Source organism: Quercus lobata, chromosome 5 (assembly GCF_001633185.2).
Source record: "Quercus lobata isolate SW786 chromosome 5, ValleyOak3.0 Primary Assembly, whole genome shotgun sequence".
Lineage (NCBI taxonomy): Eukaryota > Viridiplantae > Streptophyta > Magnoliopsida > Fagales > Fagaceae > Quercus > Quercus lobata.
In genome coordinates, this window is record NC_044908.1 from 64,409,655 (window position 1) to 64,425,148 (window position 15,494).

A 15,494-nucleotide genomic window follows, 5' to 3' on the forward strand; every position below is an offset into this window, starting at 1 on the left:
AAGTTTCACCATTCTCAAACGAACTCCTCTACACAATTTCATTCTGAGACAGTCTAGTTTCTTCTTTGCTATACTAAGACCTTTTTCAATAATCCTCAAGATAGCTTTCAAATAACTTTTAGACTTGCATTTTCTGAAACACCAAATCAAATAGAGAATAGAAAAGCAAGATGTATTTGAAATAAAAGATCTTTTCATGCCGTTTGCAGCCATGACAACATGGGTCAATGGATCACACAGCAAAGATTAAACCTAATCAGAGTGTGCCCGCTCTAATACCACTTAATAGGCTAAGAATGTATTGACCCATTTTGGTATCTTAATTATTAATTTAGCCAAGTGAAATTAATTAGATTTAATTACATGCAATGAGCATGATAACACAAACAAATCACCAAATAACTAAATGCAGCGAAAATTAAATTTGACACGGGAGATTTGTTTACAAATGGGGAAAACCACCAAGACAAAACCCCACCGGGTAAATTTAAGGTCACCACTCCCAAGAATCCACTATTATCAAAACAAGCGGTTACAAGTAAAAGGAATCCTAATACCTAATACCAACCTACAGTTGAACCCTTACCTCAATACCCAATTAGACTTGCAATGTAGTGACAATCTTTCCTTTTAATGCACGGCTCCAAGTACATGACTAACCAATTGATGCATGGATCCAAGTACGTGACTAACACACCAAACGATAAAGATGAAGATCATCCAAAGTTATTCAGTTCATCCAAACGATGAAGATCAAAAAGCTCCTTGGTTACAAAACCCTTGGTGTAAAGACGTTGTAGCCTCTATAAAGAATATGATGAACTAGGGCAATTTTGTCTCTGGTCACAATATCTGTGCAACAACAATTGCAACAACCTTTGCATCACCTTTGACGGCCCTTAAAATAATCCTTATATATGTCTAGGGTTATGAGAAAAGGAACCCTACACAAATACACTTGGATATACATGAAAACAGATCTGAAAATCTGAATTTCGTAATTCTCGATTGATACTGTTCCTGTTGAGCAGCTGTCGAGCATTAGCATTGAACTTTGATAGATATTATCCATCCTAGGATTGCCCAATTACAATAACACATGTTCTAACAAGTTCCATATATGTACTAACATTTTCTTGATTTGCTTGCTTTAAGACTCAATAGATTAGTTCCAAATGCAAATTTTGCACTTGTTTAATCCTAGGTTTTGGTATTGCAATAACCGTAGAGGAGTCCAAAATTATCACATCATTAAACTAATTTTGTCATACTATCATGCAGGTGCTCAAGACCTATGAAGACACATCAAGCCAAAAGCTTAGCATGACTAAACCAGTCGTTTTTCATTACAAAAATTGATCAACGATTGAAAGACTCCTTGGGTAAAGATCATGAGAAGTGCCTGGGCTTACCCTCAATAATTAATGGGAAGGACAAAGCAACATGAATTAAATGAAAGGGTATGGAATACGCATGCACTGCCTTAAATTAATTGGGTAAGATCTGTTTCTACAATTGATCCATTATTCAAAGAAGGGCTAGCACCATTCACAATTCATACCAATTGAATTAAGAGCCACCAAAAAATAAAATAGAGTTTCTCTACTACTAAGAGAACCAATATGTCCAATTCTTTATGACTTTAGTTTAGCGTAAGTATTTTTTATTGCTATTGACTCAAAGACAAAGCAACCCCTACATGTCCGTGCCTAAAAGGAATACGCATCCACTCATCATGGCCATCGTAGATCCTCTTATAGCCCAGAAGGAGATGAGTTACAATGGTTGGAAAAACTGGTTTTGCATCTCATACAAAACCCACGCGAAAGCAACACAAGAATCTACTTCATTCATAAAAGAAAACATGTAACCTTGAATTCTAGAACAAAGAAAAGAAAGCGTACCTTGGTGTAGTAAAATTGAAAAACAAGACTTGAGAATACCTTTAATCTTCATCCCAATTCCACATGGTGCCCAAGATGAGTGGTCTCTCAATCAGTTCTTGTGTACGTTGATTTTCCTTTGAAAAAGTGTATTTCTAAGATCCTGTAGAGAAAAATTGTTTTCTCTTCATTTTAATCATACGTACGTTTTAACTGCCTTGGTAGTTACTTTATTTAATAACTCTTATTAAATAAATAACTAATTATTTAATTGGGTTAGCCTTTTGGGCCAACCTAATTAGGCTTAAGTGTGTGGCTTGGGATGGGACCAAAGGGACTAATAAGGCTTTAGCTCCAATTGGCCTCAAACTTATGTGTCAACTCTTGACAAGCCCAAAGTTACCATTAATTATATAACAAGTACCACTATAGAAATATGATTGCACTCTAGGCCTTATTAATAAATTATTTCCCAAGACACTAATATGATATCATTTGACCCTTCTGTGAAATATCCATAGTGAACAAAGTCATAATAAACTGTCACTTTGTAAACAACTATTTTATTCCTTGAGTACTTAGTTTAATCTTTCAGTTATTTATATTTATGAAATCTAATTTCATAAAATATGAACTTTATTAACTCTTTACTAAAGTGGCCGGCCTTGAATAACCAGTTTCCATTAAACTTATCTCAAGGGGATATTTCATGTCTCTATAGAAAGAGATTATGGATTTCATCTTGAGAATATGTGTTCCCTCAACACTAAGTGTAGTTACTCAACATATTGAGGTTTTGAACATTAAACTCGATCTCACTCCTGATATATCAAAGTAACCTACATTTCATGATCGGGTTCACTATCCTCTTAGGATTGAGAGTCTATGAAATTAGAAGTCATGAGATTAATTATTTAGATGACAGTTGTTAATTGAATAATTAATCTCACAGTGGTCCAATTCAATATATCTTACACACTTAAGACATATCAACACATCAACTAGAAGTCTCCACTTCCATGATCAAGACAAACCATCTTTGTTGATGCGTTATAGTCTTCGCAGATGAAACGCCCAATTTCATCACCGACTACGAACTATATTTTGAGTTTACAAGGAACTTGTGATTTATATCTTTTGTAACTAAATCACATAAAATGCATCTCAAGGACTATGATGATGTCCCATTAGTTCATTTATAAATAGTCTCATATAATTAAATAGTTTAATTATTTATAACATGCCAATAAATTGGATTTTAGGGCACAAACCCTAAAAATCTCCCACTTGCCCTCAAAGACAATTTTGCATATATTTGACACTTATTTTCCTTTAGAGTAAATCATAGTTACTCTAAGGCAAGGTTTGGAAAGAAGTTTCAGCCAAATTTATTGCATAAATTATCTTTTCTACTACTACATCTCATGCTCTAGTATCTCTCTAATGAGATCATACTTAAGCTTAATGTGTATCTTCACCACCTAGGGTGAACACATATCTTGAAGTCAAACCTCATGAATCACAATAAAACTACAAGTCAGTATTTGTACAACTAGTAACCATCAAATCCTCACTTTGGTGGATAAGCATATAATCCCTCATTCTCAGATATTTGAGTATATGCTTTACTCCCACTAAATTAAGTGATCCTAGATTTAATTGATATTTGCTTACCATGCCCACTACAAAATAGATACTCGGCCTAGCATATAGCATAGCATAACTGAGACTTCCTATTAACATAGTATAAGGAACCGTCTTCATATGCTCTTTCTTTTATAAGTCTTAGGACTATAGTCCTTTACAAAATAACTTCAAACTTAAAAGGAAGGAATCCTTTCTTGAAGTATCACATGCTATACTTAGCTAGAATCTAATCTATTTAAGCAGTTTGAGATAGACCCAACATCCTAACTTCTGAGTCTTATCAAAGTTTGACTCTAAGGATGTGACCAATCTAACCCAAGTACTTTCTATCAAACTGCTCTTGATAAAAAAAATTCTATTGATGACAATATCCATATATCATTCTAAATGATTAGAATGTCATCAACATACATTAAAAGATTTATTACTCTATATAGCTTTTACACACATAAGGTATTTCACTACTTGATCAAAATCAAACAATTTGATTGCTTGATCAAAGATAATATTTTATGCTCTAGATGCTTGCTTAGTCCATAAATGGATTTTAAGCAACTTGCATACTAAATACAACTAGTTCTTTGCTATGAACTAGTCTAGTTACATCATATAGATGTCTTCCTCAAGATTGCCACTAAGAGAAGCTTTCTTGATATCCATTGCCATATTTAACCCAAATGAAATATAATGGATAAGAGAATCTAGATAGAATCAAGCATGACTATTGATGAAAAGATCTTTTCATAATCGATCTATTTCTTTCTGAATAAATCTCTTCATCATTATTCTTGACTTTGAAGGTTTACACCTTCTAATCTATCAATCTCATTTTCTTGTAGACCTATTTAAAAACAATAGGCTTAATGCCATTAGGTGCCTCTACAAGTTCTAGACTTTAAATAGAATCTAATTCTAATTACATAACCTTGATCCAGTAATACATATTCATATCATCTATTGCCTCTACATAGAACTAAGGATCAAATTCATATCCTTGTGGGATAACTTCTCAAGTTTATCCCAAATGTATGAATTTATTATGTAATCTAATAATCCTCCCACTACAATATTGTACCAGTGTACTAGCTATATATATATAGAATAATGCCTTGTTGTGTATATAATACAACTATCTCATTTCTAAATGTATTTTATAGTTGTCTTACAACAAATTCTGACATTTTTCTTCTAAAACAATTCTACATTTAGCTTTAAGATTATTCACATAGTCATTATCTAGAAACTTTGTATTTGTACTTTACAAACACCTTGTCATCTTTATGTCTACTAAAATAATCTTCCACAATTCCTTTTGGATACCCAACATAAACACACATTTTTCTACCTTTTGATTCCAATTTGTTAGACTTCCTTTCTAGCACAAGTGCTGGACATCTCCAAAAGTGGAAGTATCATATACTAGGTTTTCACCCAATCCACAATTTGACAAATGTCTTAGGAACAAACTTTTGAAATCAATTTTAGAAAATGTATAGTAATAATTAGAGTATATCTCCAAAAAAAAGAAAAAGAAAAAGAAAAAAAAAAGCAAATGGAAATAGAACAAACTTTTGAAATCAATTTTAGAAAATGTATAGTAATAATTAGAGTATATCTCCAAAAAAAGAAAAAAAAAAGCAAATGGAAATAGAACAAACTTTTGAAATCAATTTTAGAAAATGTATAGTAATAATTGGAGTATATCTCAAGAAAAAAAAAAAAAAAAAAAAAAAAAAAAAAAAAAAAAAAGCAAATGGAAATACTTATCATGTACTTTACTATTTCTAAAAGTGACTTATTCCTCCTTCATGTATGCACTGACTTAAAGAAGTTATTAAAACTATATTCCTTTACAATAAAGGAGCCCTAGGTCATATTATCCTCTAAATAGAACTCGTAGACAGTGAATATAACAAAAAACTAATGGTTCTAAAAGCTCATCTTTCACCAGTTTGAATATCATTTAGATTAATAAAACCTAGACTTAAGTACCAAAACATATAATACTAAAGGATGGAAATTTTCTTTTTAAAATCAAAACATGTAAATTTCCATCTAGATTACAATCATGGACAATGCTTTTGATTCTAATTTCCTTTTTTGCAACTCCTAGGACAACTAGCTTGCCCAATGGTTTGGTATTATAATTCTTTTTCTTATCCTTACCTTTTGGTTAAGGCTTATAATTTAAATTAAGTCATATTGATCCTAGCCTTAGCTTTAGGATGTCTTCCATTATGTAGAACTCACTCATCAACTCAGATAATATAAAAAGAATTTATTTATTTTCAAAACAATCTAAATTGATCAAATGATTCTAACAAGGACTTCTGGATCATATCCCTATGAGATTAACAATTAAAGGATAAAGATCATCAACCAACCAGGCCCCCTACTCAAGCTGACATTTGTCAACCCATTTTATCTGATAGCCAAGACCCCCTACTCTCTTGGACAATTGTCAAAAACGAGTCAGACCCTACCATCTTCTCTAGAAACTCATTGTGCTCTAAATGTAAATTCTTTCTATAAAGTATTGCTTATAAATAGGTCTCTTGTGTCTTTGTAATGGGCCGAGTGAAGGAAGCCCTTGTAAGATGTTTATTAGTGTCTCTTATGTCTGATGTAAAAAAGTTGTTGAATCTAATAATATCTCTTAGCTTGTTGCAAAAAAAAAAAATGTCCCAGAAACATCTTCAGGCACACCACCCTTATCTCCAAGAAGGTCAACTTCTGGATCTCCTGCTTCATATCTTTCTTTGAGTATCTGCAGGGAAGATTTTTTCTTCCTTCTTGAATGATCTTCTTCAAAAGCTTCTTTTTCTTGGCAATCATCACAATCACAAATATCCCACCATATATGACCAGAAGGTGATTTTCCTTCATAGCAAGGTTTTCCATCTTCTTGAAATACCTTGATTTTAAGGTCATTTTCACAAACATATGACACCGGTTGGAGCATAGCAATTTGAGTTGGAAATACCATTTCATCTTTCTTCTCTAGTGGAGCTGTCAAGAATCTTGTCTCAACTTCTCCATTTGCTTTTCTAATAAAGAAAGGATCATTTAACTAAATTGGCTTAGTCGCCTGATGAAGTATTTCATATTTCGTAATCCATGATTATGGAAAGAGAGAAGTCATCTGATCTTTGTTGAGTTGTCTTAGAACGAACGTACACATGGGTGTCATTCCTGTATCAACTTGAATCAATAAAGCATCATTGGATTGAGCTATGTTTGGTTCTACCATGTCAAAAGCATGATTCTGAAGTCTATAGGCAAGCTGGTAATGAAGGGTGGCAGCAAATGTATCTTGCACTTGAGAGGCTCTTGTAATATGGACTTGTACTTTGAGAGCATCACAAAGATGTGGATCTTTGAGAGACATATTGAAATTGGGAAAAAGTGTGACAAAAACTTTTCCTACATTTAAAGTGGTCTGAACTGTTCCTATGACTGCATTTTGATATTCTAAGAATCTAGAGTCAAGGAGTGAAATTCTAGAGACTATAGGGAGTCCCTTTCTTCCATGGAAAGTTAGTGCTAACCTTACAGCACCAAAATGAAGGTGTGTGTACCCTTGTTTTTGCCATGGAATTACAAATTCTCTAGGAAGGGCAAGGGTAATGAAATTTTCAGTTTCACTTGCTGGAATATTAAACTGGTCAAACTTGGAGGCTTGGACATATTCTTTTATAGTAGAAGGATGAGAAGGACCTAAAAGCTTTTTTATAGATTTTTTGAAAGAAGCTTGGGGTTTATCACACACAATATAAGGATTTACAATAGGGAAGTCAGTAATAGGGATCTTACTATCATCAGCTATGTGGGAGATTTCATACAAGTAATCTAACCTATTTGCAATGGATTTACGAAGGGAAAGGTCAAAGGTAGGTTTAGTGGTATCAGTAACTTCTGAATATGAGCATGCCATGATATTTTCTTCTAAAAGGAAATGTTTACCAAAGACCTAACAAGACTAAAATACCAACTCCAGGCTTAAACGTCCACGAGGTAACTATGGAAAAGTAGGTTCTTTGAGAATTTTGAGAGCAAACTCCTTAGTGTTCTACTTGATTATCAAATCCAGTGTTCTGATGTGATTAATACAGAAGATCCACGTATTATGGCAACTGTAAATCACAGAGCATACTAATCAGGACAATAATCAAAGTATACTAATCAAAGGAGGGAGAAACAAATCGTAGGGCTTGGATACCAACTAAGAGATAGAGAGGGATAGAGGGTGTAAGAAGATTATGGAAACTAGAGATAGAGAGGGACAGAAGGTGTAAGAAGATTATGGAAACTAGTTTTTTGTCCTTTTTTATAGGAGAAGATTCATTTTGTGGGCTAGCTTGTGGTTCTAGTTGAGGTGAACTGAATATGTTATGCTAGGGAGAATTTCACTTGGTTTAAAAGGGTTATGATTAGGATGTATCATGGCTAATGGTTGAAGGTTTTGGTAGGGAGAAGTTGGTGAAAATGGTGAGGTCAAAGGCATGGACAGGTCTTTATATAGTGATTGTCGAGGTTGGTAGGGCATATGAACATGCATCGGGATAATTTGAGTGGTTTCCTTCTGTGATCCTTCCATGGATTGAAGTTGTAGTAACAACTGTTTTCTTTCTTTTTCCTTTTGCCCAATAAGAGGAAAAGAGACAGACAAGTCTTTAACTATGGAAGCTATTGTTGCTAATTCCTGTTCAACTGTCTTGATTTTCTTCTTCAAATTTTCAATAAGAGAATTTAAGGATTAGAAGGTATGAGTAACTACCTTAGCCATCTTTTGTTGATTATCAAGAATCTTCAAAAGGACTTGGTTTTGTGCCACAACATTTTCTGCTTGCCAGTTTAAAGCTACTTCTGCCAAAGAAACCTGTTTCTTAGTTCCATCTGGATTGGTTCCAACAGGATTTTTAATTTTCCAAACATGTTTTGTGTTGGTTTGTGGATGGTCAAAACTTTTAAGAGGAGGAAAATTCTGTGAGTAGGAGGTTGAAGTATGGTCAAACATATAACAAGGTAAAAGCTTTTGTGTTTGGATTTGACTGGTAGAGAAGGATTGGTATTTTGGTATTTGGGGAAGGACTTTCTAGTAGTATGGAATCAATGGAGATTTCAAATTTTGATCATGATTTTTTGCACCGGATGGGGAAGAATGGATTTTTTACTTTCTGGCTCTAGGATAAAGAACATAATAATTAAATTTTCCAGAGGGTTCATCTCAATAAGACTATGATCACATCATAGGCTATCTTCCAAAAATGCATCATATATGAGAAATAATGACTATGTTGAATCGAAACATATTTAGGTACTTCAACTCCTTTAAGCACAATGTCCAAAATTGTTTCTTAGTCAATGTGATCAATTAAAATAGTAGCTAGAGAACAAAAATTTTATGACAACTTTAATTTGAAACTATGAACATAAATACAAGGACATTATAATTTCGCACCCACAACCATAAAATATGGAACCCATAAAACATATTATATTAGGTGCAACGACAACTCAATCCCATAATTAATATTCCTCAATAGCGAGGTCATACCAATCACTATGATCAGGCGAGAACTATTCTCATTCTTAATGCTATCATGGTAACTCTTACCAAACAAAAATAATTTTCTGCTCTTCCTTTAGCCTCTAAGTAATAATGACATAGCTCCGTTGAGAGGTTAACATTACACTTAGTCTAGTGTACACCATTTCCTAGATTCTATGTGAGTCACCAAGTAACTCCTCGGTAGCGTGGTCGTTCTCAATGTAAAAACACACTTCATCCATCATTAAGAAGTTTAACCTGTAGTAGCATGAATTAAACACCGTCCGTAGGGAGCAAGGCATATACTTCAAGGCAAGGTGCCTAATCACACTACTATAAACCGACAGTAGAGGCCGTGAGACTCAACCCTTGAATCTCTCTCCCACTAGAAATCTTAAAACAAGTGGATTGTTTTTAAATCATTGTGATCTCATCACAATTTTAACCCTACACATCAAATGTGTTTAATTGTTTAAATTTGATGTGTTCGGACTAAGTCATGTCACAATAGCGTAACGAACATTTGTAATCACAAAGAAGTTTAATTATGTAATCCGTGAAGTAAATATCCTCCGCATGGAATGTAAGGCTCGCTCAAGGCCAAGACTAGGTACCTACTCACATTACAATAAGCTTAACAAAAGGGTTATTTTAAATCCAACACTCTCACCTGTTATTTGGGTTTTCTTTAGAATATTGTGATCTCATCACAATTTATAACCTTGCACTCATTAAAGACTCCAATCTCATTAGAATCATTAACTAAAATGGAAGTCCTAAACTATTTAGGATTCCATATACTCTAATGGATCAAAAAATTAATTATATAGAACTCTATCTTTAACTTACTTGATAAAGAATTCTAATCTCATTAGAATCTATATAACTTTTAATTAGAGCTTTAATCTCATTAAAAACTTTTAATTAAAATAAATTAAGGACTTTTAATCATATAACAATTCCAATCTCATTAGAATGTTTCTTAAAAGACAAGTCCTAAACTATTTAGGACTAAGAGTTCTATTTAACTAAAATATTTTAATCTCTTTAGGCCTTTTAGTTAAATAATGATTAATAAATATCCTTAAATTTTAAGGACTATAAAATTAATCACTTTATATATAATAATGTGTAATCTCATCACACATGGCTTTGCACTTTATCTATGTTTTAACACTTGATCAACACTAATCAAATTAGTTTTACATGATCCAAAAACACCTTTTGATTTTATAAATAAAGATTTATAAATCAAGCATTAAGGTTTTCAAGATTAATATCATGAACCCTAAAATGCTAGAAACTCTTGAAAACAAAATTCTAATCTCATTAGGAATAAATTTCATTAAAGGAATACTTTAATCCTAGCATTAACATAAACTGTTTGACTATAAATATATAAATCATATCATGCAAGACTAACAATAGTACACGTTTACCGTTGAAGAATGAAAAAAACGTACACTCATACATGTATGTCCAGCCAAAAGTCAAACGCCACTTGATACAATATAATAACCAAGATAGATGTGGGTCCACAATATACATTTATATATGCCTAGAGATCCACGACAATTCAATGAATAAGAATTGATCGCGCCATATGCATATACTCATATACGTTAATGGCATCAGCAACAGTTATTGAATGAAATTCAACAACTGTGCCTAATTGTCAACTATATCCATAATACAATTACTATCAAGACACGGCACCATTAAAAGCATGAATATAATAGGCAAATCGTAATGCTCAGACTTGATTTGTATTCCAGTTTTAAAGGAGTCCAAGCGGTGCATCTTTGACCATGAGAATCACGGATCAAGATTGTCCCCATATATAAATATATATATATGCCCAGTCAGCACTTTAATTAATATATCACATATATCAATTTCAGCACATGGGTTTACTTAACGATAATTCTAAACCCAAAATATGTAGAAAAATTACTGCAGAATTTTGAAATATAAAAAATGGTTTTCTTTAATTCTAAAACTCAATCACATGTTATATAAATTCAAGTATGATATCATGAACCTAGCTCTGATACCAATTGTTAGAAAAACTAGTTTTGCATCTCATACAAAACTCACAGCAGAAGCAATATAAGAATCTACTTTATTCATGATAGATAACATGTAACCTTGAATTATAAAATAATGAAAAGAAAGCGTACCTTATTGCAGTAAAATTATGTAAAAAAAAAAAAACTTGAGAATACCTTTAATCTTCATCCCAATTCCACATGGTGCCCAATTTGAGTGATCTTTTAATTAGTTCTTGTGTATATTGATTTTCCTTTGGAAAAATGTATTTCTAAGATCCTATAGAGAAAAACTGTTTTCTCTTAATTTTAATCATATGTATGTTTTAATTGCCTTAGCAGTTACTTTATTTAATAACTTTTATTAAATAAATAATTGATTATCTAATTGGGTTAACCTTTTGGATCAACCCAATTGGGTTTAAGTGTGTGGCTTGGGATGAGACCAAAGGAACTAATAAGGCACTAGCTCCAATGGGCCTCAGACTTATCTGTCAACTCTTAACAAGTACAAAGTTACTATTAATTATATAACAAGTACCACTATAGAAATATAATTGCACTCTAGGCCTTATTAATAAATTATTTCCTAAGACTCTAATATGATATCGTTTGACCCCTCTGTGAAATATCCATAGTGAATAAACTCATAATAAACTATCACTTTGTAAACAACTATTTTATTCCTTAAGTATCTAGTTTAATCTTTTAGTTATTTATATTTATGAAATCTAATTTCATAAAATATGAACTTTAGTAACTCTTTACTAAAGTGGCCGGCCTTGAATAACCAATTCGCATTAAACTTATCTCAAGGAGATATTTCATGTCTCTATAGAAAGAGATTATGGATTCCATATTGAAAATATGTGTTCCCTCAACACTAAGTGTAGTTACCCAACATACTGAGATTTTAGAGATTATGGATTCCAAAGTAACCTACATTTCTTGATCGGGTTCACTATCCTCTCAAGATTGAGAGTTTATGAAATTAGAAATTGTGAGATTAATTATTCATATGACAGTTGTAAATTGAATAATTAATCTTACAGTGGTCCAATTCAATATGTCTTACACACTTAAGACATATCAACGCATCAACTAGAAGTCTCCACTTCCATAATTAAGACAAACCATCTTAGTTGATGGGTTATAATCTTTGCAGATGAATGCCCAATTTCATCACTGACTACGTACTATATTTTGAGTTTACAAGGAACTTGTGATTTATATCTTTTATAACTAAATCACATAAATCACATACAATGCATCTCAAGGACTATGATAATGTCCCATTAGTTCATTTATAAATAGTCTCATATAATTAAACAATTAAATTATTTATAACATGCCAATAAATTAGATTTTAGGGCACAAACTCTAACAACAATTGGGGCTAACCTTTTGATTCAAACAAATGAACTTCCTAAGAACTGCATCAATCGGCTAGGTTTCAACAAATAGTTTTGTAGATCCATTTAGCTAGGTTATAAACTTGAACCAATTTATAGAGAATAAATTTATCATAAGATGTAAGAGATTTAAATTTCTGGATCGATATTTACAATCCCAATTTTTAATTTGAGATTCACATATCCCATGGAAGACTTTAATTATGTTTAATAGAGGGACTAAAACAAAAGGAGAGAAAATAAACTTTATTCTGAGTACAATATTTGCCATTCAAAAAAAATAAAACAAAAAAAGAGTACAATCTTTGCAAAATAAGTATCCCAAATTAGTTCTCTTCATCCACTACCATGATAGAGGCGGGATGCTTTGTTCATTCCTAAAGAAATTAGTGGGATCAAATACAGTCTTCACATGCACCAGCCTTTTGAAGTTGTTCTTAAAATATTTAGTACCCCATATGCTTGCATGTCTATAACTTGTGTTGCCTTCATTATTTGTACCTATGTCAAGGTCTCTATAATTTATATATGCTTCTCTTGGAGACTTGGAAACATAGGGAGCCATATAAGTGTAAAGCCTTCGAATCCAACTTACATGACTTTCAGTTGCCGCAGTCCCTTCTTCTGACCAATACACCAAGTATTGGATTTTGTAGATATTGCCAGCTCTATGTGGAAAAGGAATCGCAGACCCCGAAATTTCACTCATTTTTCCCCCATATGGAGTCAGGATTAATACAGCTGACTCTGCCTCTTTTTCATAAAATCTTTGCCAAATCCCCTCCAACCCAGATTCAGGAATGGGATTCTTCACATAGTCGGATTTTGCTTTATAAGAGATAACCGTCAGAGTCCTATTTAGCAAAACATCTAAGGATTGACCACTTGGGAATCCAGCAAAGTAGAGGATAGACTGAATCCAACTCATTTCTTTACAATCTTCACTCACCAAACCCAGCTCAGGAAAGCTCTCTTGCATCAATGGAAGGAGCTTATCCTTCCCTCCAAGGTACAAGGAATTAAACGCAGCTTGTACGGTCTTCTTCCCTTCTTGGCTGGAATTTGCGCCTGTTAAGATTACACGAATGTATAGGTCTTTATCAAACTTGTCTGCAACATGCTGCCACCGATGCAGAATTTTGGTTGCATTTTGTTCCAAGTTCTTATTGACTGTGAACACAGTCACGGTTGATGGAACAGGAACCAACTTGATTTTCCATGCAACAATGACTCCAAAGCTAGCCCCTCCTCCTCCTCGAATGGCCCAAAACAGATCTTCTCCCATTGATTTTCTGTCAAGGAATCTACCCTTAACGTCAATCAAGTGTGCATCAATAACATGATCAGCAGCAAGGCCATATTTTCTCAAAATTGTGCCATACCCTCCCCCACTGAAGTGTCCACCAACACCTATTGTAGGGCAAACTCCAGCTGGAAAGCCAAGAGTTTTGCTTTGCTCAGCAATCTCGTAGTATAATTCACCGAGGGTTGCACCAGATTGAACCCAGGCAAAGCTATTTTCTACATCAACAGAGATGTTTCGAAGATTTATCATATCAAGTATGACAAATGGTACAGGAGAAACATAAGAAAGACCCTCGTAATCATGTCCACCACTTCTAACTCTGACTTGCATTCCATGTTTTTGGGCACAACTAAGAATTTCTTGAATTTGTGAAACACCCAATGGTGTAACAATGACCAGGGGTTTCGGGGTGGAAGGTGTTGAGAATCTGGGGTTTCTGATGGAGGATTCCAAGACAAATGAATACGAGGAGTTGGATGAGGTGTAAATGACTTTAGAAATACTGTCATTTCCGGAATGAAGGATCAGGCACTGAAGAAAGTTTTCATGAGTATGAGCTGAAGTTGCCAATAAAAATGAGAAAAGAAGAGCAAACACAAATAAAGAAACTGATAACTTCATTTTCTTTTTTCTTTTTTTCTGTGTGTGGCGGTTAAAACTGGATTAGAGCTTCCTTATTTATAGTGTTTTAGTAGCGTGATGAGCATTCCAGCTTAAATATTTGAAGTAATCCTCTCAATAAAATAAAATCGAAGCGTCAAGTTGGAAAACCCAACTTGCCTGGCAGCAGACCCTAGAACTTTGACCATCCATTATTTTTCTTCATTAAATTTTTAGGATCACATTCGAGATGGTTTTTGTGATCTATTTGATCAATTAACCAATTTTACTATTATGAAAATTTATTTGCATCAACAGGAAAAAAAAAGTCTTCCTAAAAGAAAGTCAGATAAAAATCCATTTATAACGAAAGTTTGCCTCTATCTGCCTTCCATTCAATCTTAACCTTAATTTTTATTTTTTATTTTTTAATGAAATCTTAACCTTAATTTAGTTAAAAGGGAGATTCTAATCTATATTATATTATATCATATACTATATAATTAAAGTTAGGTTTAGAATTCGTAATTGTGCAAAGTGATTTCATCAAATTACAAAATTTTTGTTAGATTTATAATATATATATATATTCTCCTTATATTCTCCTTATATTCTTCTCATATAATTTCTAAATTGATTAAAAAAAATTTAATTCTACTACAATCCAAATTCATTATTTATTTATCTAGAATTTCTAAGTTACTAAAAATCTTAATATTATAATCCAAATTCTTCAATGTTTAAATTCTTATAATAAAAAAATCATGTTTAATAAGAGTCCTATCATACTTGTGTACTATAAAACTGAAAATTTTAACTTTTTTTTTTTTTTGACTTCTTGAAAGTCTTACACATCTTTTTTTTTTTTTTTTTTTTGAATACTTATTTTCAATACCCATTCTCCTCACGATACTTTTTCTCAACCTAACTTCTCCTCAGTACAATACAATTCTCTTTGTAACAAAAAAAAAAGTATTTTATATCAAATGATATTACGTCATCTATATCAAAATTCAATAAACAAGAGACATATGTATAAAAATAACT

At 32.7% G+C, this 15,494-nt stretch overlaps 1 protein-coding gene across 2 annotated transcripts; it reads right to left on the bottom strand.

The window, feature by feature from the left end:
* Nucleotides 1-7,379: 7,379 nt before the first annotated feature.
* Nucleotides 7,380-14,468, bottom strand: LOC115992615 (berberine bridge enzyme-like 28). Of its 2 annotated transcripts, XM_031116837.1 has the most exons (2): nucleotides 12,895-14,468; nucleotides 7,380-7,413 (listed from the first exon to the last, which is right to left on the bottom strand). In XM_031116837.1, exons 1-2 carry the CDS (start codon nucleotides 14,466-14,468, stop codon nucleotides 7,380-7,382), a joined length of 1,608 nt encoding a protein of 535 aa, XP_030972697.1. The 2 variants fall into 2 exon arrangements, with proteins under 2 accessions (XP_030972697.1, XP_030972698.1); XM_031116838.1 differs by lacking the exon at nucleotides 7,380-7,413 and having other exon boundaries at nucleotides 12,885-14,468.
* Between the last annotated feature and the right edge of the window lie 1,026 nt (nucleotides 14,469-15,494).

What these genes read in the sequence shown, in the direction of transcription:
- LOC115992615 (XM_031116837.1), bottom strand. Translation starts at nt 14,468, where the DNA reads ATGAAGTTATCAGTTTCTTTATTTGTGTTTGCTCTTCTTTTCTCATTT. An exon ending in GAACAAAGCATCCCGCCTCT is followed by an intron (nt 7,414 to 12,894) that starts ATCATGGTAGTG and finishes CCTACCTTTGAC; the next exon opens with CTTTCCCTTCGTAAATCCAT.